The sequence below is a fragment of the Syngnathoides biaculeatus genome, chromosome 14 (genome assembly GCF_019802595.1).
Source record: "Syngnathoides biaculeatus isolate LvHL_M chromosome 14, ASM1980259v1, whole genome shotgun sequence".
Classification (NCBI taxonomy): Eukaryota; Metazoa; Chordata; class Actinopteri; order Syngnathiformes; family Syngnathidae; genus Syngnathoides; species Syngnathoides biaculeatus.
The window spans coordinates 1,133,027-1,156,964 of NC_084653.1; the positions used below are offsets into that span (position 1 = coordinate 1,133,027).

General features: G+C 41.5%; 2 protein-coding genes across 14 annotated transcripts in view; both read left to right on the forward strand.

Annotated features, from left to right (window-relative positions):
• The window catches only part of LOC133512468 (ribosomal RNA processing protein 1 homolog A-like), a 70,128-nt gene extending 65,667 nt beyond the window's left edge, over window positions 1-4,461 (forward strand). For 4 of the 6 annotated variants that reach the window (XM_061842135.1, XM_061842134.1, XM_061842139.1 and 1 more), the window contains 2 exons: window positions 3,280-3,346; window positions 4,201-4,339. In XM_061842135.1, the coding sequence (XP_061698119.1) occupies window positions 3,280-3,316 (37 nt within the window). In that variant the 3' untranslated portion in view covers window positions 3,317-3,346; window positions 4,201-4,339. Of the gene's footprint in view, window positions 1-3,279; window positions 3,347-4,200 lie in introns of all 6 variants that reach the window. The other 2 variants (XM_061842133.1, XM_061842132.1) reach the window with 1 other exon arrangement.
• A 5,748-nt stretch (window positions 4,462-10,209) lies between these two features.
• The window catches only part of LOC133512470 (uncharacterized), a 69,191-nt gene continuing 55,462 nt past the window's right edge, over window positions 10,210-23,938 (forward strand). For all 8 annotated transcript variants that reach the window (XR_009798199.1, XR_009798200.1, XM_061842146.1 and 5 more), the window contains exon 1: window positions 10,210-10,388. Coding sequence is in view for 6 of the 8 variants with exons in the window: in XM_061842146.1 (XP_061698130.1) it covers window positions 10,349-10,388 (40 nt within the window). In the remaining 2 variants the exon portion in view is untranslated. The remainder of the gene's footprint in view (window positions 10,389-23,938) is intronic.

Sequence of the window (23,938 nt, forward strand, 5' to 3'; positions counted from 1 at the left end):
CCTATATTTGATTTTCAATACATGTCTCATATTAATGAATTAGCAGTTCTTCGCTTGCATAACATAGCTACGTGTGAATGATTGACACACTTGATCTGTGTTGAGCGCTAATTGTTTGTCTGACGTTAGCGCACGTGGCATGACGTCACTTCTGGAGACGTGGTTAAGTGCCCTGTACGGAGGGGTCAATTCTCAAGCTTCTACCACAAGTGGTGGAGAATTCTTACCTCTGCATCCTCAAACAGTTGTCACTCAATTTCCTGTTCAAATGAGGTAGCGAACCTCCACTCACACTTTTACACATGCACACGTTTCACGGAGCTCACGAACAGGACACACCTTGCCCTATTCTTAGTTTTATAGACTAGTCTACTCAATAGGGACTAGTATTCTCGAGGTTTGGTTCTGCCGGAGTCACCCAGACGCGCATTCACTCATTCCTCATGAGTGTGGGAGTTTCCTACTCACCAGAGATGGCTTTACTTCCTTCGGCTTCTCGTCAACCCTCAGCCTCCAGATGCAAAGTCGAGGCCCAGTCCCGGAAAGGGTCTCAAGTGCCGTGGCCACAGTCTTTGCCTGGACATCGACTCGGCCCCTGGAAACCTCAGTTATCTTGAGATCCAGCTCGAAGGAACAAGTTAATGTCAGGTTCACCAATCAGACATTCATTAAACAGGACAAAAAAGGAAACAAAGACACCAGTTCAAGTCTCGCGAGGAGAGAGGAGAGGAACTGTCTCGTACAATTCACCACTGCACTCTCTGATTATCCTCTCATCAAGCACCTCTCTATTTAGTTTTAAGACGCCCCTTATTTACATGGATATTACAAAAAGGAGACGACAACCAAAACAGTTTGAAACAAGGTGTACATGTTTGTTCATGTGCGTGTGTGGAAGATTGCTGAATACATGTGTGGTCATTTCTTTAACAGGCAGCAGTTCTAAAAGTTCTGATGATTAGATGTTTTTGTTCTTGCTATCTCCTGCTAGGAGGCTGCCACGTTATCTAAAGCAGAGCAAAGCATTTCTTTATTGGAAGCAGATGATTCAGGATAATACATGGAGTGGAGGTGGACTTTTAAAGGCGGACTAAAAGGTCTTTGAGGGTCAGAATTCCAGCTGATACACAGGTGTTCAAATCGTTGTTTGCACTTGTTTCACACAAATCGTTAAAAAAATCATACATTGTGATTTCTGGATTTTTCTTTTTAAATTCTCTCTCACGGTGGACACACACCTACGATGGAAATTTCAGAACCGTCCATGATTTCTCAGTTGGAGAACTTGCAATATAGCAGCATGTTCAAATACTAATTTTCTTCACTGTATTTGTGCAAGTAGTGGCCTTTGTTCCTGTCCTTCCTGTTCCTGTTTTCTTCTTTCAAAATATTCTCATGGCTTTTCTTTCAATTCTGGGTGTTTTATCTCCGTGGTAGTCCAGGTTTGATGGTTTCATGGCTTCATTAGCAAGTCGGTCACTGCATATTATAAAGAGTGGCTATGGGGCTTGTGAATCACCTGTTGTGATGAACCTGCAACACAGATCAGAATCTTGGTAGAGTGGGGTACCACTGTTTACGAAATGAATTTGTTTTGTCACTTGAATCTTTCGTAATTAGAAACATATTTTACATGTAAATAGCCTAATCTGTTCCGTTCAAAAAAGAGTGTGGTAAGGAAGTAAAAGAAACTGGTCCAAGCAGGGTGGAACAGTTGGCGGAAGGTTTCTGGTGTTCTATATGACAGTAGAGTATCTGCTAGGATGAACGGCAAAGTTTATAAAACAGTGGTGAGCCCGCCTATGATGTACAGATTAGAGACGGTGGCACTGAAGAAAGAGTGAGTATGTTGGTGGTAGGGTGCTGAGGATGGAGCTGCCAGGCAAAAGAGTGAGAGGAGGACCAAAGAAAAGGTTGATGGTTGTTGAGAGGGAGGACATGAGGACAGTAGGTGTTCGAGAGGAGGATGCACGAGATTGGCTTTGATGGAAAAACTGTGGCAACCCCCTAACAGGACAAGCTGAAAGAAAAAGGAAGAAGTCTAATCCGTTCCAAGCCCCCCAATCCTTCCCAATAAATGAGCATTCAAAGTGTACATAATGTAAAGACAAATGAAAAATTGTTCATTTACCTTAAAAATAAGCATTCAAAGTGTACATAATGTAACGAATAACAAAAAAGATTTTACCTTTCCCAGCGAAACAATTTCCTCAATTTCAGGTTCAACCTCCGCTTCGAACTTGGCAAAATCCTGTGGAGCAACAGAATGAGGCCACATGTACGCGTGGCTTTTTCATATTTCTCGACAATTTCTCGTTTTGTATTGATGGGCTGTCTTCTTCTCACTGGAACTGGCCATGAGTTTCTTGGGGCCCGTGGTGAAAAAAGATCCACGGTACGAGGCTTTCTGTGCATGTCCCACTGGGAGGGAAACCCTGGGGGATACCCCAGGACACGCTGGACAGACTATATCCTACGGTTTGCTTGGCTCCGCCACGGAAGAGCTGAATGAAGTGGCTGTGGAGAGGGAAATCTGGGTTTACCTGCTATAGCTATACCCCCCCTACCACCCAACCTTGCATAAGAGGAAGAAAATGGATGGATGGACGAATGGATCGACTTTGTTAGTGCAATTGTATATATCGTGTGCACTAACCACACTGGCTTCTGGAAGTCATGAATGACCTCCAATTTCAAGGCCAAGGAACCCTCAAATGGAAAGATGGAGCCGGGACGCTCTGCTTTGTTTCAAATTGTTTTATATTTAAATGCAGCTTTGTTTTATACACTTTTTTTTTTTAACATTCAAATTTGGCACTGTTGTGAACAACTTTCCTCTATGCTGTGGTCTGTCAAATCCACAAGACCTTTTGAATTTTTTTTCCCACCCACTTTGCAGGGACTTGACTGGAAATTTTAAGTAAAGTATATTATAGATTTCCCATTAGAATAAAGCTTCCTGGAAACGGTGCAAAATTACTTTTGCAACATTTGAAGCGGATTGGTTTGTGACATTTTGCTTAAAAAAATGACAATTTTCCCTTCAAACTGGCTACTTGATATTTTTAGCAATTCACACTCTGGACATCTGAATAATAAGTCTGAATAATAATTTTATGATTTCCCATAAATTTTTATGGCTGTTGTTGTTGATACAATTTTGTTTACATCATGGTTTATCAAGGAAGTGAATATTTCCTGAATTCCCCCTCCTAACTTACCTGAATGCTTACGTAAACTTACATTATATTATTTCTATCCTTTTTCCACCTTCCACAGATGGGTCAAACTCCCACATCAGATTCCAAGAAGGTGACCTTCCGTCTAAAGAATAATAAAACAGCTGGTAAGAAAATTTGAAAATATTTGTATATATTTTAAGGATTACACCTTTTGAATTCCCTATTAATAACCCCAGTAGTTTAATAATAATAACATTGTTTACCAAAAGAGTACCAGACAAAATAATCAAGGGGAGAAGTGTGGATGCAAGTCACGACTTCACTGTTAATTTTACCTTTTTCTCTTAGTTCTCTCAACACTGCCTCATACTTTGAGGTGAGAGAGTTCCATGTTAGCCAGGATGAGTGCTCGGCTTTCATTTCAATATCTTCATCACCATCTTTGTTTTCCCCTTCTTCTCAATTCTCCATTACGTTTTGTAACTCTTCCCACTCTTCAGCTGTCCCCACTCTTCAGAAATGAATGTTCACTCACCTCCATGGGATGTTGTTTGCTTCCTTATGCAACGAAGCATGACCACAATAAATAGAAGAAAAGGAGCCTATTTGAATTTAAGATGACAATTTTTCACTGAAACGAGTTTCAATAATGGTGACAATTACACTGTAGCTTCTGCAGAACAAGGTTATAGGCATTTTTACAGCATTTTCTACACATTTGAAGCATTCAAAAGCATTTATAGATTTGTTCTCAAGGTCTTTCCACCCCTTTAAATTGGTTATTCTTAAAAATAAAGTGGTGACAGTGCTCATCTTCTGACACTGACGTTAGTGGGCTCACACAGAATTCACCCTGAATGCAGACGGCCATAAAAATTGTTCATTTACCAATACAAATTCAGCATTATGTTTGTAAAAATATTTTTTTCCACAGCCCCTGCTTTGCATAAAAAAAAAATTGCATTAGTGGCATGTGAACTGTATGGTCTGTTGACTGTTGCTTATTGTTATGTTACAGAATTCATGAAGAATGATCGCAGCCTGTTACTAAGTCCAGAGGGCTCCTCAAAAGTGCCCTTTGACCCAAAACAGAAACCCAAATCTGGCGTCTTAAAGTCTTCTCCAATGCCACTCTCCACCAACATCAAGAAATATAAGACTAGCAGGAACATGAGTTTGAGTACTCCAAAAAGCATGCCTAAAAGGCGGCCCACTGCAGCTGACTTTTTTTGAAATCCTTGGAATGCTTTAGATACAAAGTAAACTGATTTTATCCATTTTTAATCTTGTCATTCTTGGTGAATTTATTATGCCGCATTGACAAAATATTGCACTGCACTCTTCTATCATGAACTTCGAATATTTCCGCACAAGACAAATGTTGAGCAGGAACCCCAGAGGTTTCTTTTTTTCTTCTTCAACATTAATCACAACAGGCGTGTGTCTCACATGCATGTGCAGATATGGCAGGGAAAGATCCCATGTACTGTAAATACAGTAAGAGCAGAGAGAAGACACCACTTAAATATTTTTTTTTAATTTGTCAACCTGAAATGCACCATTTTTTTTATCTTGTCTGCTTTGATAAGTCCGTTCAGTTAGAAGTCAACAGAGTTTTGACTGTCCTTTCCAAAGAAATTCATATGAAACAAAATATTTGGTCAGTTGTACAGGAGCAGGAATTTACTCAAGGTGAATCTAAAATTGAACTAATTCCTTCACAAATTCAGCAGCATGTAAAGGTTGCTGCAGTCGAAAGCTGTCAAATCATCTTCAGTGAGTAAAGTAAAGCTTGTGCATTGGTTAACAGATTTAAGGCAGTTATTTACTGATTGTGGTTGTGTTTACAATGAGAACTTTATTCGAATACTATAGAAATAGCGTCAATTACTGAAATAACTCCTGCAATTATAAATACCATATTTTTACCATACCATAGTTTTAACTCTTAATTTAACAAGGTACACACCTCCATGGAAGCATGGCTCTAGCTAAGTACAGTATGGAGTCCTATATGTACAGAGGTTGTCATTTTTATTCTAACCTAACATATTCAGAATTCATTCATCCATCCTTTCGACCACTTATCTGGGTCAGGTCACGGGGGTGCTAGTCTTCCTAAAGCCTCTTCATCCAGCTCTTCGGTTGGAATGTCAAGGCCTTGTCAGACGTTGCACCGATCTGCCTGTCGATCTCCCACTCCATTTTCCTTCACTTGTGAACAAGACCCTAAGATACTTGAATTCTCACACGTGGAGGAAAATCTTATCCCCGACCCGGCAGACACCATGGTCTCAGAATTGGAAGTGCTGATTCTCATCCCAGCCGCTCCACACTCTGCTGCCAACCCCTCCAGTGAGAGTTGGACAACATGGCTTTATGAAGCCAACAGAACCACATCTGTAAGAAGCAGATCCAATACTGAGGCCACCTAACCGGACCCCCTCTACCCATCGGGTCCACCGAGAGATTCTGCCCATAAAAGTTATGAACAGAATTAATGACAAAGTGCAGACTTGGTTCAGTCCAACACTCACCAGAAATCACGCCATTCTAGGTATCACTGTCAATGCCCGCATGAGCATTGAAGTCACCCAGCAGAATGATGGAGGCCCGAACAAGAGTGCTCCAAGGAAGGAGGGTACTCTGAACTACTGTTTGATGCATTGAGACAAACAACAGCAGGATCCATTCCCCCACCTGAAGCTGGAGGCAGGATACCATCTCGTCCAATGGGGTGAACCCGAACATGCAGGCGCCAACCCGAGGGGCAATAAGTATACCCACACCTGCCCAGTGGCTCTCACGGTGGGCAACTCCAGAAGGGAAAAATATCCCAACCCCTCAGGGGTGGTACCGAGATGTGCGTTGAGGCGAGCCCGACTATATATAGTTGGGACTTCTCAAGTTCACATACCAGTTCAGGCTTCATCCCTGTCAGAGAGGTGACATCCATGTCCCTTGAGCCAGTTTCTATAGCCAGGGATCAGATTGCCAAGGTTCCCGCCTTCAGCCATTACCCACCTCACACTGCACCTGACCCCTGTGACACCTCCCATGAGTCGTGAGCCCATGGGAAGGGTGACCCACATTACACTTTCGGCTCTGCCCAGCTGAGCACCAAGGGTGCAGGCCCAGCCACAACCCACCTCTAGGCCCCAGGGAGATGAGGGCCCCGGTCACCCACATCCAGGCGAGGAAAACCATAAATCCATTATTTTTGATTATCATAGGGGCTTATGGAGCCGTGCTTTGTCTGTTCCCTCACCTCAGACCCATTTGCCATGCATGACCCAGCCAGGGGCGTGAACTCCCAGAAATCTTAGCTCCTAAGATCATTGGGACACACAATCCCTAGGTGACTGCTCACTGAGGGGACATTAAGAATTCTGACAAACAAATAAGATCTGTATTTTATGGTACAGTTGAACATATCTTGTTTTCAACAAAAATTTAAGTATTTATGAATACAAACACCCAGAGTTTGACCAAGTTTCCCGGACATAGCAAACACTGCCTTCCGTGTTATTTTACCTCTGTCATACGTAAGCGGTCATACGTAGGCGACTTGTTTATGGATTCAATATCACTCACAGCATTGCTTGTTGACGCCAAAGAAAATCCCATTTGTTTCAAGAATTCCTCAGTGGTTATAAACTAAAATCAATCCGTAACAATGATGAAGAACTGTGTGGTTAAGTTTTGTAGTAATTCAAATTATTCTGGTCAATTTACATTATTCTCCCAAAGATCCAAACCTCAGAAGTCAGTGGGTCAGGATTGTGCAAACGAAGAGGGCGAATTATTCCATGCTCTTCCTGTCTCACCAATTTCCGAAAGGCCAGACAACATTTTCCTTTTCTCAGCTTCCAGCAGTGTCAAATGCAGTGAACATTTCACCCCGGACTCTTTTACTTGTGGACTTATGTTTGATATGGGTTTTAAATGTAAAATAAATGTTAAATCCTGGATCAATGCCCACCAGCTATCCTGTTCCGACACCTGAACAGATCTGTGTTGCTAAAAGGACCAAACACGAACTTGGATCAGCCGCTGAGCCTGGACAAGGTGCAACAAGCTCAGAGGCTCTTACCCCCAGAAAGTACCAAAACAAGAAAACTTTTTATTAAAAAATGAGTTGCAGAAATATGTTGGTAATGTTTTGTTTCCTGAAAGCTTTAAACACTCTTGACATGGTTGAATTAAAGCAGCATACTGTATTTCGTTTTGGTGAAAAATATAGGTTTTATGACAGCAAATGTTTTGGCCGTTCTTAATGAGAAAATGAGGAAAATATTTTATGCAGACCTTTTATTATTTAACAATTTAATGACTTGAGCAAAATGTAAACAATCAATGCGCATGTCTCCACCCCAAACAGTATCACGAGGAAGTATATCTGGCTATTGGCAAGTGCAAGCAAGCTTATGTTCTGATTTGTGCAGGGTTTTTCATTTTAATAATGTACTGCATAGTATTAAAATGAGAAGTATTACATACAAGTATTCTTTCCTTGTGGCTTAAATTCTTCTGTCACACCTACGGAACACCTCACCATTGTTCTGCTGCCATCATACATGTCCTGTACTATTCTAACATGTTTCTCCGCCACACCAGACTTACGCATGCAGTACCACAGTTCCTCTTTTGGTACACTGTCATAGACTTTCTCTAGATCCACAAATAAACAATGTATCTCCTTCTGAGCCTCTCTGGACTTTTCCACTAGCATCCCCAGGGAAAATAATGCATCTGTGGTACTCTTTTCTAGGCATGAAACCATACTGTTGTTCACGGACACTTCTTTTCTGAGTCGAGTCTCCACTACTCTTTCAGATAACTTCATTGTGTGGTTCATCAACTTTATTCCCCTGGAGTTCCCACAGCTCTCCACATCGCCTTTGTTCTTAAAAATGTGAACTCCACACTTTTCCTCCATTCTTCAGCCATCTTCTCACCCGCAGAATGCACAATATAGCAACCTTTCTCCTAATCTTGTCAACCAACTGGTGAGCTTTTCCTGTCATAGTCCCAACATCCAAAGTCCCTACACTCAGTTGTAGGCTCTGTGCATTCCTTTTATTCTGCCGATGAATCCGCTTTTCTCATCTTTATCTTCAACCCACAGTAGCTGAATCTCCACTGAGCCCTGCAGGTTAACGGTGCCAGGGGTGGGCGTTGTCAACCCGGGCCCCGACCGATCCGGTATGGTATTCTTTAGATGAACACTCATATTTGTTTGATAAAGTTTTACGCTGGATGCCCTTCCTGACGCAACCCTCTGCATTTATCCATGCTTGGGATCGGCCTCCAGGTTGCACTGGCTTTGCGCCTCCATAGGAATGTATTATTTACCTGTGTGTTATTTGATGCTACAAACTTCGTTTTAAATAGGTACGGTAATCCCTCGTTTTTCGTGGTTAATTGGGACCAGAACCACCTGCAAAAAGTGAAAAACTGCAAAGTAGCGGGGGATGTATTTTTATGTGGGTACTTGAATGTTTAAAATATGTAAAGCGTATTAGTAGTTTGTACATTTGAGACAAAAATAATTACTTAGTTAAATCTTTAAATATAAAACCATGTAAATATAGTATATACCGTATTATAAAACACTATTCCTGGATAGTTACCTTTCATCGCTCGGAGACTTCTGCTGGAGGCGCTGGCAATGTAGCTTTGAGATGGGGAGGGTCTTTGTGTGGGTGTGGGGGGGTACAAGAATGTTTAAAATGTCAACATTACAGTATTTATACTTTGCATACTTGATACAAAAATTACAACAGTAGAATTGTCTAGCTAACCCAAAACAATCAAACTAACATTTTTATTGCAGTACAGAATTAACATTCTTCACTTGGAGAAGCTGGCGGTGCTTGTCAAGGTTTACGCAACTGAGGACATTCAATGTATGATATTCAAGGAAGGAAAACAGGAACATTTGCACTGCCAGGATTGAACCCGGGTTCTCAGAACCCTTAGCTGCTTCATCATGCCGCCCCTATTTGAATGTTACTGCTGCAAATAAGCATTTTAACACTTGTAAGAGTAAGTGAATTTTTGGTAATACCCTATGCAATTCCTGAGGTCAAACATGACCTGAAGTTTTTTAGCAGTCTTACACACACTGCTATCTATGATCTGACCACACAACCTTCTCCCATGACTTCTGGGACTCATCCAATGGGCAAATTTACGACAGGCCTGGCAGGATGTGTGCCGATTCAAACGGGAACCTCGAAACCATGACATCTTACTATAACCTTGGAAACAGTGATGCCAGCTCTCTTCATATCATTGACCAGCACCTCCCGTGTAGTTCTGGGGTGATTCCTCACCTTTCTTAGCATCATTGATATGCTATGAGGTGAGACTTTGCTTGAAGCTCCAGACTGAGGGAGATGGACAGTTATGACAAAGAGGTCTTTCGAGGGCCAGAATTTTTGTTGATTGGCAGGTTTTGGAGTGGTGAAGTAAAAGGTTTTTTGCAGCAGTAACATACAAATAAATTTTTAAAAATCATACAATGTAATTTCAATAGGACTTTTTTCTTTTTTTTTGTTTTAAGATTGGCCCTTATGGTCGACGAAAATGAAAATTTCAGATCCCTCCATTTCAAACTGGGAGAACTTGCAAAATTGCATGGTGTTCAAATACTCTTTTCCTTACTGTATCACTTGTACAAATGTGTATAACATTTAAATCAACATTCAGCATCTACTTTTAAAGATATATATATATATATATAAAATATTATTATACACACCCACGTGCATGCACACACAATGGCCTTTAGAGCAAAAAGACTCAGATTTGGGCTGGGGATTGTGGTGAGGTTCCTTGGAAAATAACTAGCTTGGAAACAAATTTAAAAATGGGTCAGACATGGGGAATACTGTATTTTGAATCATTAAATGTAGTGGGTGGAGGTTTTTTTGAAAGAAAAAAAAAAAAAGTCGGGACTCATCCACACTCCATGTCGACAGGTGGAGCTGGTGGTTGAATTTTCAAGCAACGTGACAGGGGAGAGAAGTTGAAATCTTGCCCCTGGATGTTTGGGTTCTCCAGCTTTCCTCCAAATTCCAACCAGGGACCCTACCAATTAAAAATATTCCCGTATAAATCGGTTCGGTGGATTTTCGTAGGCAACAAATAACGCATTCAAAATGGTTTTATTCTTAATATGGTTTCGCTTCGTCACCCAAGGTAAGAAAGTGAGAGGACTTTTTAAATGTACAAATGCTGTTTTCTAGAACTCCAGCGCATGACGTAATCTGAACGTGTCGTTATCAATCAAAAAAAGGGACTCCATTATTTGCTTCAGGAAAGGCATCCGTCTTAAAAACTGTGCCAAACAAATATGAGCGTTCATCTGAGACGACACGCTGTGGCGACCCCTAATTATATTCGGCTAAACTTAATTAATATTAGAGATGGCTCGCTGGTATTACAAGTATTAGACTTGTTTTGTTCCATATTGAAAGGTTCATTTGTTCAACCTTGGCCCGTGGCTTTGTTCAATTTAAAATTTTGGCCCACTGTGAATTTGAGTTTGACATCCCTGCTCAACACCATACGATTGAAAATGCACAGCTGGGCTGTGTCACTCACGTTAATAGATTCGTCCAACTGCAGTGAGAAACACAATCTCCCATCGCTTTCCACACATCAGCCATGGCTTCACGGCGCCGTGTAACTTTACTCCTATATAGCTGCAGAGATTTTATTGAAGATATTTCTGCCTTATTTTTAAAAGATCGGAACAACGAGTCAGCTATGTCTCTGTGTGTGATGCGAGAACCCGGAAACGATGCTTCGTGGGCGGCTTTCACTGTTGAACTACATTGTGTGAAAAGTGACTCCTATGCGGCCAGGTGGGATTTTACAGTGAAGAAAATAAGTAGTTGAACACCATGCTATATTGCAAATTCTCCCACTGAGAAATCATGGAGGATTCTGAAATTTTCATCATAGGTGCATGTCCACTGTGAGAGAGATAATCTAAAAAGAAAATTCCAGAAATCACAATGTATGATATTTTAACCATTTATTTGTGTGATACAGCTGCAAATAAGTATTTGAACACCTATCAGCTAGAATTCTGACTCTCAAAAACCTGTTAGTCCTCCTTGAAAAGTCCACCTCCACTCCATGTATTATCCTGAATCAGATGCACCTGTGTGAGGTCGTTAGCTGCATAAAGACACCTGTCCACCCCATACAATCAGTAAGACTCAAACATGTAACATGCCCAAGACCAAAGAGCTGTCCAAAGACACCAGAGACAAAATTGTACGGAGAATTTGCCAAGCAGCTTGGTGAAAAAAGGTCCACTGTTGGAGCATTCATTAGAAAATGTAAGAAGCTAAACATGACGGCCAATCTCAATCGGAGTGGAGCCCCATCAAGTTATCACCTCGTGGAGTCTCAATGATCCTCAGAAAGGTGAGGAATCAGCCCAGGACTACACGACAGGACTTGGTCAATGACCTGAGAAGAGCTGGGACCACCGTTTCCAAGGTGACTGTTGGTAATACACTAAGACCTCATGGTTTGAAATCATGCATGGCATGGAAGGTTCCCGTGCTTAAACCAGCACATGCCAATGACCATTTGGATGATACAGAGGAGGCATGGGAGAAGGTTTTGTGGTCAAATGAGACCAAAATTGAACTTTTTGGTCATAATTCCACGAACCATGTTTGGAAGAAAACGAATGATGAGTTCCATTCCAAGATCACCATCCGTACTGTGAAGCATGGGGGTGATAGCATCATGCTTTGGGGTGTTTTTCTGCACATGGGACAGGACGACTGCACTGTGTTAAGGAGAGGATGACCTTGTGCTCCCATGTTTGTTAAAAAAAAAAAAAAAAAATATGTCAGCCTGTGGTTCACTGCACTGGATCGGTTTTCATGTGCGCAATTTCATTGGCCAAGACTACACAAAATAAGCGTTGTCTTTCAATATCTATGTATTTCTTCTTGTAACAAATTTGATGCGTGTGATTCCTATTTATTTATTTTTTAATACTCTACTATGGATATTTGTGAGTGCGATGGCATGCAGGCGCACCTGTCAAATCAGTGACTGTAAATAGCTCCATAAACTGCCTCGTGTGCAATTGCATTTTCATTGGTCAAATGTGTTCCACATTATTCCACATTCGACCAATCAACAGACGTGTATCAGATTTTCCGCCTTGCTGCAAAAGTCAGATGGGAAAATGAACGAGTGTGGATTCTGGCATGGGTTACGGTTGGAATATTGCAGAAAAAACGACTTGTTTTTAATACATGCAATTAAAAAAGACGGAATTCCGCCTATAAACGGAAAAATCACGTCTGAACGTCACGTTTCAACATCTTATATTTAGCTTCATCCAGCCTTGTTTATTTTCGGTGAGGAAAATAATGTTCGCACTTGTGCTCCACTTTGCTTCACAACGCTGCTTCACAACGCTTCTTTCTTCACTGACCCTGAAACGGAACAAGTAACAGGTGAACAATACAAATAACGGGATAACACCGCCCTCTGCAGGACACAATGAGTAAGAGCGCACATAACTGACATTTAACAAAGTGGCAGCAAATTAGATGCCCAATGGCAACACTGGAAGATTTTTTTTCAACCAGATTGTTTAATAAAATAACTTTGGATTTCAGATTTTCATACAAATTTGTGTTTTGAGCTAAACAAGGCATTGATGGAAATACCAATAAGTTGACTTGGGCTGGGAAAAGGACAACTGTTTTGACTACTTTCTGACATGTTTTGAATCAAACAGGGAGTTAAAAATTCCCAAATGTAGAGTGCCCAGGTCCAATTTGAAATCTGAAAGTCCAACCAAAAGGCCACCCAATTCTCAAGTCGCATTCTGATCAACACTAAACGATTGTCGAAATATGTAATTTTTATAACCATATTCAATAAATGTCCTAACAACTGAGTGAGCAGAAATTTGGAGCAGGTTCTAGAAAGTGGCTTTGTTTCTTGCATTAAAATATCAAGCAGGAGAACATACTGTCTGCATCAATATTGCTCTTCTCTAGTGTAGCAATCCACACACAGAGTCAAGAGGTTCCTCCATCACAGTCTGGTTTGGGGCCGCCTCAAAAAAGGACAAACTCCGACTGCAACAGACAATCAAAACCGCTGAACGGATTGTCGGCACCATGCTACCCACTATTGAGGACTTGCATGCAACACGAGCTAGGTCCAGAACAGGCAGGATCCTTTTGGATCCTCCACCAGAACAACTAGAGTCACCGCTCATTATCCTAGGAGTTTTTAATACAGCTAAACTTAACCACGAACTCCCTAAATATTAGCAACATGTGAAATGTCCAATAAGGGCAAATTCACTCTTGACCACTGTTACACATCCATTTAAAATGCATATCGTGCAATCCACCGCTCCTCTGATCACTGCTTGCTGTACTTAATGCCTACATCCAGACAACTATTTAAATGTGCGAAGCCTTGAGTAAAATCAGTTAAAAAGTGGACCAACGATGCAAAATTAGAACTTCAAAGCTGCTTTGACTGCACAGACTGGAGTGTCTTTGAAAATTCTGCGCGCAGCCTAGATTAATCCACGTATTTGTTACCACAAAAAATCAGTTTCTCTGAGGAGGTGTGTGTACCAACAAAACTTTTTTGCATGTTCAATAACAATAAGCCATGGTTTTCACCAGACTTGGGCAACTCCGCCAGGTTAAAGAGATTGCATATTGTAGTGGGGACAGGGCCCTCTACAATCGCTTTAGAAACCAGCTGACTAAAGAAATTAACATTACAAAGAAGAACTATCCAACTAAAATGGAAAAAAACATCCTGGCAAGAATGACTCCAAATCAGTATGGCACGGATTACAATCGCTCACTAATTCCTAGTGACTTTCTTCCCCGGTAGAAAACGAGTGGGCGACCCGACAACCAAAATAGCTTTTACTACAGATTTGAAGTTGACACTTCCACACCACGCACCTACTAAGCCGCACCACCTTCCGCTCTACCGTTTAACATCCATGAAAGCGACAGACAGCTCACCAAACTAAAGATCAACAAAGCGCCAGACCTTTTCTGTCCCCATCCTGCCTCAGTCTGCGCAGACCTACTTGCTCCTGTCTTCACAAAGATCTTCAACAGATCTCTACAAATGTGTGAAGTACCAACCTGGTTCAAACGCTCCACCATAATACCCGTCCCCAAAAAAGCTACAGACCTGTTGCCTTGACATCTGCGGTCATGCAGTCCTTTGAACGCCTTGTGCTGGACCACCTCAAGAGCATCACAGGTCCGCAGCTGGCCCCACTGCAGTTTTCCCATTGAGCTAACAGGTCTGCAGATGATGCCATCAACATGGGTCTGTACTTCATCCTTAAACATCTTGACAGGGAGGATACCTATGCGAGGATCCTGTTCGTGGACTTCAGCTGTGCATTTAACACCATCATCCCTGAACTCCTCTCCTCCAGACTCCTCCAGCTTAGCGTCTCGTCTGCCATATCCCAGTGGATCTACAACTTCCTGATGGGCAGGACACAGCAGGTGAGCCTGGGGGACACTACCTCATGCTTGCACACTATCAGCACTGGGGCACCCCAAGGTTGTGTCCTCTCCCCTCTACTCTTCTCGCTCTACACAAATGAGTGGACCTCACAGCATCCGACTGTCAAGCTCCTGAAGTTCGCAGATGACACAACAGTCATCGTCCTCTTCAAAGACAGCGATGAGTTTGCATAGAGACAGGAAGTGGCGACACCGGAGCTTTGGTTTGGTCAACGTAACCAGGCATTGAACACTAAAGACTGTGGTGATGATTGTGGACTTAAGGAGGCATCCTTCACCACAGCTGCCCCTGACGCCGTTCAACTTTGTCTCAACCGTCGAGACCTGAAAATTCTTGGGAATTACAGCCTTAGAGGACCTGAAGTGGGGGACGAACCTCAACTCCATCCTCAAAAGAGCCAGCAAAGGATGTACTTCTTGAGCATTCTGAGGTAGCACAGCCTGTCACAAGAGCTGCTGAGACAGTTCTTCACAGCGGTCATCCAATCAGTACTGTGTACCTCCATCACAGTCTCGGTCCAGAATCGGCAGGATCCTTTCGGACCGTCCACATCCTAGCCACCAGCTCTTCCAGCTTCTCCTGTCGGGAAAGCGCGACAGATCAATGAAAGTCAAAACTAACAGGCATTCAAACTGTTTTTTTTTCCCCTTTGGCAATTAAGTCATTACATTCTTGATCAGCAAACGTACTATTTTTCCGCTTTGTGGCATGTTGGGACACTCACTCACATCCTCCTGGTCCAATTAGTATTAGTAATATATTTTGTTGACTATCACACGATTCGTCACTTTAAACTGCTCCCTTTGCATAATCGTCATTGCACTGTTCTATAACGGGAACCGCGAACGGGTAACGGCACTCTGTACAACCTTAACACAATGTGGGACATTGACACACTTATCTCTTACCTGATCTAAATGAAGAAGATTTTACACCTATCCCGACTATTATCAGGAATAGTTCCTATAAACATAAATGTCTCTTGCTCTTTCTTCTGAAGGCCGTACCAGGGCAGCACCGACTGCTGGAGAAAATTTTTTTTTTTTTTTACACACTTGGGAAATAAAGGTGATTCTGATTGTATAATTTTGCTAATTTGTGGTGATATTTAACCTGATAGATTGGATTCACAAAAATAACAGGCAAAGTCATTGCATTTATCAGCTGTTATGAGTTCTGGAGCTATATGATTCAGGGCGGCACTGGGGCAGGTTGTGAGCATGTCAAACACAGCAAACAGAGTGCGAGTATTGTTGAGGTTCTTTGTGTACTTTAGTATTTTCCTCCTCACTGTAGACTCAAAGTGTAACAAAGATGAGATGTAATTAGAAAAGAAAAAACAGTATCTTCGACTCACAGTGTCTTCGCGACAGTAGTCTGGCATCGTGCAATCGTGAAAGAGCAAATTTGCTTTGCAGTCTTTTGCGCATTGTGTCTATCTTGTTGCAACAGTCTTGTCTCTCCCATGCTGCTGACGTTTTTTCAATTACTTTTTTTTGCCATCATATATTTATTTACATTACGATCACAAGAGACAAAAAAAGTATAAATACTACTAGCTAGAAATAAACTAGCTTTTGTATTCAGATATACTGTGCATGATGGAGACGTGGTCTTTCGCCAGCCAATCAATTATGTCATTGATCAGATCAGTGAGATATGACAAAACCGATCCACCCATTCGGATAAATGCCAGCTATCGGCCGATTGTGATCAGCTCGATAAAATTGGCGTAAAGTCTTAAAAGAAAAATACTGTTCTAGTAGTGTTCCCCCAGTGAAATTGAAGGGAGAGAGTTGAGTCAATTATAACCCTCTGATTTTTTTTTTTGATAACTTTGGCTGATGGTACCATTATCAAATCATATCATCTCACGTCGGTAGTCACACCAGTTGACAACAATTTTGTGGGTTTGTTCTGAAAGTATGGACAATTGAGTCAAAATACAGTGCAATGAAAAAGTATTTATCCCTTTCTGTATTTTTTTTTTGCATATGTATCACACAGGTTTCAAATCATCCACCCATCCATCCATTTTCTTAGCTGCTTATCCTAACAAGGGTCGCAGGAGTGCTGGAGCCCATCTCAGCGATTATCGGCCAGGAGACTGGGTACACCCTGAACTGGTTGCCAGCCAATTGCAGGACACATAGAGACAAACAGACACGCTCACAATCACACCGAGGGGCAATTTAGAGTGTCCAGTTAATGTTGCATGTTTTTGGGATGTGGGAAGAAACTGGAGTGCCCGGAGAAAATCCATGCAGGCACGGGGAGAACATGCAAACTCCACACAGGGAGGGCTGGGATTGAACCCGGGTCTTAAGAACTGTGAGGCCAATGCTTTCCAGCTGTTCCACCGCGCCGCCATTTAAAATCACTCAGAGAACCGAAGGAAATACAAAATGCAGTTTTCAAAAGACAATTGAATTTATTAAGTTCCCAAAAAAAAGAATCCAAACCTTTCTCACCCTCTGTGGAAAAAAATAAACTGCACTATGCACAAATGTTTAATGCAAATAAATTTTTGCCACAAAGTGTAAGTTAAACAATGGAATTTTTTTTTAAGACTGCACTACGTGTGATCAACAGCATTGATAAAATGTTATGCCATCATTGAGCATTTATTGGTTGAGGGATTCTGTTCTGACAAGTAAGCGTGTTCTGTGGCCAGTCCCGAGATACATTATATATGCACAAAGATTATTCTTAATGAATGTTGTACAGACATTTTTTTGAAAAACAATAAAAGTACAAACTTAACAAAATAGAAATACAGATAATTTCTCATATTTTGAGCATATGGATAGCAGCAAATTGGTGGTGCGCATTGTACATTGGTAGAAGGGATTTCCAGATTTTTTTTTTTTTTAGGTTTTTTGTCACCCCACAAATTCTCGATTGGATTAAGGTCCAGGAATTGGGCTGGCCACTCCTTGGCAGTAACTTTGTTGGCTTGTAACCAAGGCTTTGCATGTTTACTAGTCTGCTTGGGGGTCATTGTCTTGTTGAAACACTCATTTCAAGGGCATGTCCTCTTCAGCATAAGGCAAAATTACCTCTTCCAATATTTTGATAAGTGCAAACCAATCCATGATCCCTGGTATGTTATAATTAGGCCAAACACCATTGTATGTGGAACGTGCCCATTTCATAATGCTTGCACCGCCATGGTTCACTGTCTTCACTGTGGACTGTGGCATGAATTTAGAGTTTGGGGGTCATCTCACAAACTGTCTGCAGCCTCTGGACCCAAAAATAATCAATTTTACTAATCAGTCCATAAAATCTTCCTCCATTTCTGTTTCTGTGTAAGATGATGGTTTTCTTTAGCAAATTGTAGTGGGATTCTTGTCAATAGATTAACTTCACACAGACATCTTTTCTCTGTCACAGGACTGATAGGTAACTCAAGACTTTGATCATCCTGGAGCCGATCATTGGCTGACCCTTTGCCATTCTGGTTATTCTGCGATCCATTTTGATAGTTGTCTTCCATTTACTGTCACGTGTCTCTGCTCTTCATTTTAAGGCATTTGAGATCATTTTAGAATCATAATCAGCTTTATTGCCGCTTACGGCCATTCTACCCTGAGAATGCCAAGTGTGAAAAACACAAAGAATTTTCTTCTGCCAGTCGGTGCTGTCCTGGCACGATATTCAGAACAACCAAGCAACAAGAGCAAAGAACAAGAGACATTTCTATTTATAGGAAGTATTCTTTATAAGAGTCGTGCAAGATGTAAAATCTTATTCATTCGCACAGCTCTGCAAATTGTCTTTGTTCTTAAAAATGGGTACGAGCACACTTCCTCCATTTTTCAGGCATCTTCTCGCCTGCTAATATTCTGTTGAATAAATTGGTCAAAAAATCCACAGCCACCTCTCTAAATTGCTTCCATACCTCCACAGGTATGTCATCGTGACCAACTGCTTTTCCATTTTTCATCCTTTTTTAGTGCCTTTCTAACTTCACGCTTCCCTTACTAATCATTGCCACTTCCTGGTCAACATTAACTTCTCAAAGTATTCTCGCCATCTATTTAGCACTCTACTGGCACCAGTCAACAAATTTCCATCTCTATTGTTAATCACCCTTAGCTACTGCACAGCCTTCCCAGCTCTATCCTCTGTCTGGCCAACATGTAGAGATCATTTTCTCCATCTTTCTTGTCCAACCTGCTGTACATGTCATCATATACCCCTTGTTTAGCCTTCACCACTTCTACCTTTTCCTTATGTTGCTTCTCAGTGTATTCCTTTCTCCTCTCATCAGTCTGTGTTAAACTTCTTCGCTAACTACTTTCCTTGTATGACTTCCTGTATTTTGTGGTTTCACCATCATGTCTCCTTCTCCCCTTTCCTACCAGAAGACACACCAAGTACTCACCTGCCCGTCAGATTACCTCGGCTGTAGTAGTCCAGTCTTCCGGGAGCTCCTCCTGTCCATCGAGCGCTTATCTCACCTCTTTCCGAAAGGCCGCACAACATTCTTCCTTTCTCAGCTTCCTCCACATGGTTTTCTGATCTGCGTTTGTCTTCTTAATCTTCCTCCCCACCACCAGAATCATCCCACACACCACCATCCTTTGATGTCAAGATACACTATCTTACAGTCGGTAACCTCCTTCAGATCACATCGTCTGCACAAAATGTAACCCAGCTGCGTGCTTCTACCTCCGCTCTCTATGTTCGTGCCTCTTCTGGAAAGAGGTGTTCACTACTACCATTTCCATCCTTTTTTTTTAAAGTCCACCACCATCTGTCCCTCAAAGTTCTTCTCCTGGATGCCGTACTTACCCATCACTTCTTCAACACCCCTGTTTTCTTCATCATGTCCATTAAAATCTGCACCAATCACAATTCTCTCTGTGTCTGGGATGCTCAGAACTACTTCATCTAGTTTCTTCCAGAATTTGTCTTTCAACTCTAGGTCACATCATACCTGTGGGGCATAGCTGCGAATTACATTATACATCACACCCTTAATTTCAAGTTTCAGCCCCGTCACTCTTTTCACCTCCAACATATTCTTAGCCAGCTCTTACTTTAACATAACCCCTATTCCATTTCTTGTCGCGTCTACTCCATGGTAAAATAATTTAAAAAACTGCCCCTAAAGTTCTAGACCTTTCCACCTACTCTCTTGGATGCACAATATATCAACCTTTTTCCTAATCATCATGTCAGCTCCTGAGCTTTTAATGTCAGTCCCAACATTCAAAGTCGCTACACTCAGTTGTAGGCTCTGTGCATTCCTCTTCTTCTGCTGACGAATCCGCTTTCCCCCTCTTCTTTGTCTTTGACCGACAGTAGCTGAATTTCCACCCTGCAGGTTAACGGTGCTGGGGGCGGGCAATGTTAACCTGGACCACGACCCATCTGCTATTTTTGTTTCGTGTCAATAATAACAAATTTGTAGTTGTAATCATCAACTAAAATCTGCATTATTTTTTTCCCCAGATGAAACATTCACAACTGAATAATTTCTTGGAAAAACCTGAAAAAATTACAAATTCTTACATTTCTGGTGATTCCTCTCTCACCTTCTCTTGGGCCCAAAGCAAAGTAACACCATCCCTGATCTACTGTAGGGTTGTTAAAGCAGTTCCCAACTGCTCCAGCTTCGGTCCCAAACCAAACATCTACAATGTCTTACATCGGGAATAGCTCCTCAGACAATTATTCTACATTTCAAATACTTTTTTCATTCTCTGTAGACTTTATCCCTACTGTTTTCCCCACCTTTCTGTTTTTTAGGTGTTAATCAAAGACGACGCGTGTTTGATGGGCATTTGCTATGCACCCAATTTCGCACTCTCGCTGCTTTCTCTGCCGAATGATGATTTTCTCAATTTATCCTCATCGGGTAGAAGATGTTGTGCAATTGTTGTTCTGCACCTAACAGAAAGGTTGTGGCTCCTCATAGAAAAGTTGCACTAGTTCGTGGATGCCCAGAAGTCTTAGGTCCCTTTATTCCTCATTACTGTCAGAGCTTTGAGACAAAGTTAAACAGTGCTGTTAGCGTAGGTTCTTGCTCTCCGTTTGGCTACAATCTGCAGCATCTCTTCCTCCTTCTCTGGAAACTGTGCAACTTTCCCAAGTCCCAAGGTTCTTCTATGTGGTTTTAGCTGGACGATTTCCACCTCTCTCATCTTCCACGATCTTACATTCGATTCAACCACTTTGAAATGCCGCACAGCTTCATGGATTCTCACTTCTTTTAGAAGCATCTTTGGCTGCAACTAGCCCTTTTAGTCAACATATTGTATCTTAGTTGAAGTTAAAACAAACTAATCGGTGGCCGTTTCAGATGTTTAGTACAGTAGCAACGATCATAACTTGACAAATTGCCGCAAGCAGGTCAAGAATCTCAGATTGGTGGCGCACATTACCGTGACATGTTTAAATGTGTAACATTAGACATTGCATATCATATTGGAATATAAATATGCACCTTTTCACCACCCTAGGGTACCTCTATTTGAAAATACAATGTGGTTTTCTTTCTTTGTAATCTATACCTTAACATCTTCTTCTTTTCCTTTTGGCTTGTCCCATTAAGGGTCACCACAGCGCGTCATCATTTTCCATCTAAGTCTATCTCCTGCATCTTCCTCTATTTCACCAACTGCTCTTATGTCTTCCCTCACAACATCCATCAGCCTTCTCTTTGGTCTTCCTCTCGTTCTTTTGCCTGGCAGCTCCATCCTCAGCCCCCTTCTAGCAATATACTCACTCTCTCACCTCTAGACATGTTCAAACCATCAAAGTCTGCTCTCTTGAATCTTGTCTCCAAAACATCCAACTTTGGCTGTCCCTGTCCACCCCATACAATCAGTAAGACTCAAACTTGTAACATGGCCAAGACCAAAGAGCTGTCCAAAGACACCAGAGACAAAATTGTACAACTCCACACAGGTGGAAATGGCTTTGGAGAAATTGCCAAGCAGCTTGGTGAAAAAAGGTCCACTGTTGGAGCCATCATTAGAAAATGTAAGAAGACAAACGTGACGGTCAATCTCAATCGGAGTGGAGCCCCATGCAAGATATCACCTCGTGAGGTCTCAATGATGCTTAGAAAGGTCCGAAATTACCCCAGGACTACACGACAGGACTTGGTCAATGACCTGAAAAGAGCTGGGACCATCGTTTCCGAGGTGACTTATCATGGTTTGAAATCATGCATGGCACGAAAGGTTCCCCTGCATAAACCAGCACATGTCAAGGCCTGTCTTAAGTTTGCCAATGACCATTTGGATGATACAGAGGAGTCATGGGACAATGTTTTGTGGTCAGATGAGACCAAAAGGGAACTTTTTGGTCATAATTCCACGAACCGTGTTTGGAGGAAGACTAATGATGAGTTCCATCCCAAGAACACCTTCCCTACTGTGAAGAATGTGGGTGGTAGCATCATGCTTTGGGAGTGTTTTTCTGCGTATGGGTCAGGATGACTGCACTGTATTAAGGAGAGGATGACCGCAGCCATGTATTGTGAGATTTTGGGGAACAACCTCTGTTTTTCCATCAGAGCAATGAAGATGGGTCATGGCTGGGTCTTTCAACATGACACTGACCCGAAGCACACAGCCAGGAAAACCAAGGAGTGGCTTCGTAAGAAGCATATCAAGGTTCTGTTGTGGCCGAGCCAGTCTCCAGACCTAAACCCAATAGTAAATCTTTGGAGGGAGCTGAAACTCTATGTTTCTCAACGACAGCCCAGAAACCTGTCTGATCTAGAGAAGGTCTGTGTGGAAGAGTGAGCCAAAATCCTTCCTGCAGTGTATGCAAACCTGGTGAACAACTACAAGAAATGTTTGACCTCTGTAATTGCAAACAAAGGCTCCTGTACCAAATATTAACATTGGTTTTCTGAGGTGTTCAAACATTTATTTGCAGTTGTATCACACAAATAAATCGTTAAAAAATTATACATTGTAATTTCTGGATTTTTTTTCTTTTTAGATTATCTCTCTCACAGTGGAAATGCATCTACAATGAAAATTTCAGACCCCTCCATGATTTCTAAGTGGGAGAACTTGCAATATAGCAGGGTGTTCAAATGCTCATTTTCTTCACTGAATGTACTTAATATGATAGACTACACTAATCTGGTTGGTATCGTCAGTTTCCAGCGATAATTTGCATTTTTATGATGATCAGGTGATACAATCGATGTTGTCATTGATTGACTCCCCAAAATACATTAACCTCTTATCGCCGCTGTATACAGTGTATTCGAATCCAAAAGCTTTATTTTTAGCATTGTTGTGTCTTTTGACATGCTACTCTAAATATCTGACCACTATTAGTTTTGTAACAACAAAAAAATATCGGTGCTGTGAGACAAACAACACGTAATGCCCGGATCAGACCGCAAGACAAATGTTGTCTTTCACACGTGCAATGTCAGACTACAGCAATAGAATCTCGTGTTCAGATACCAGCGCAACTGGATAGATGCATTACCATGGTGACTATAACAATCATGCTGCGCCGTGTGGAAGTCACCGGTGCGTGGGAGAGGGCATTCGTTTAAGGTTTGCTTTGAGGTATGTTCACATACTTTTAAGACACTATGGCTTGCAAGCGGGCAACATAATGTTCTGAACCCTTGCAAGCTCCTGCTAGCACTAACGGTTGTAAATGAACATGCAGGCAATCTGTCTACTTTTTTTTTTTTTTTTTCAGTGTATGTGTCTGGGTGTGAGTGTGAAGTAGTTTAATTATAATAAATTAATTTCATTCCAGTAAGTTAGCACCCATTATTTCTGTAATTTTGGTTTGACCCGAGTGATAAGAATACATGATCTGACTAGAGCAGTGATTTCCAAGCTTTATGCAGCGAAAGCAAATATTTTACAATTGAAAAATCTTAAGGCACACCCACAAAAAAAGTCTTAAAACATAGATACATTAATTACTAAATGTACTTCTTGCCATCATGTCACCATCCCTCATTGGCATATTGATGATTAATATAATTTTGGGAGCAATTAAGGACAAGTATGTACAGTAAATGAACAAGTCATTTAAATAAACACATTACATATCCAATCACGGCTTGCGATTGAATCAATGATCTATTATCGTTTTTTGTAACTGGTCATCGGTCCCAAAAATCGTGATCATGTAAACCAGACTATAAACATTGACCCAACCCGTTAGATATTTTGCTA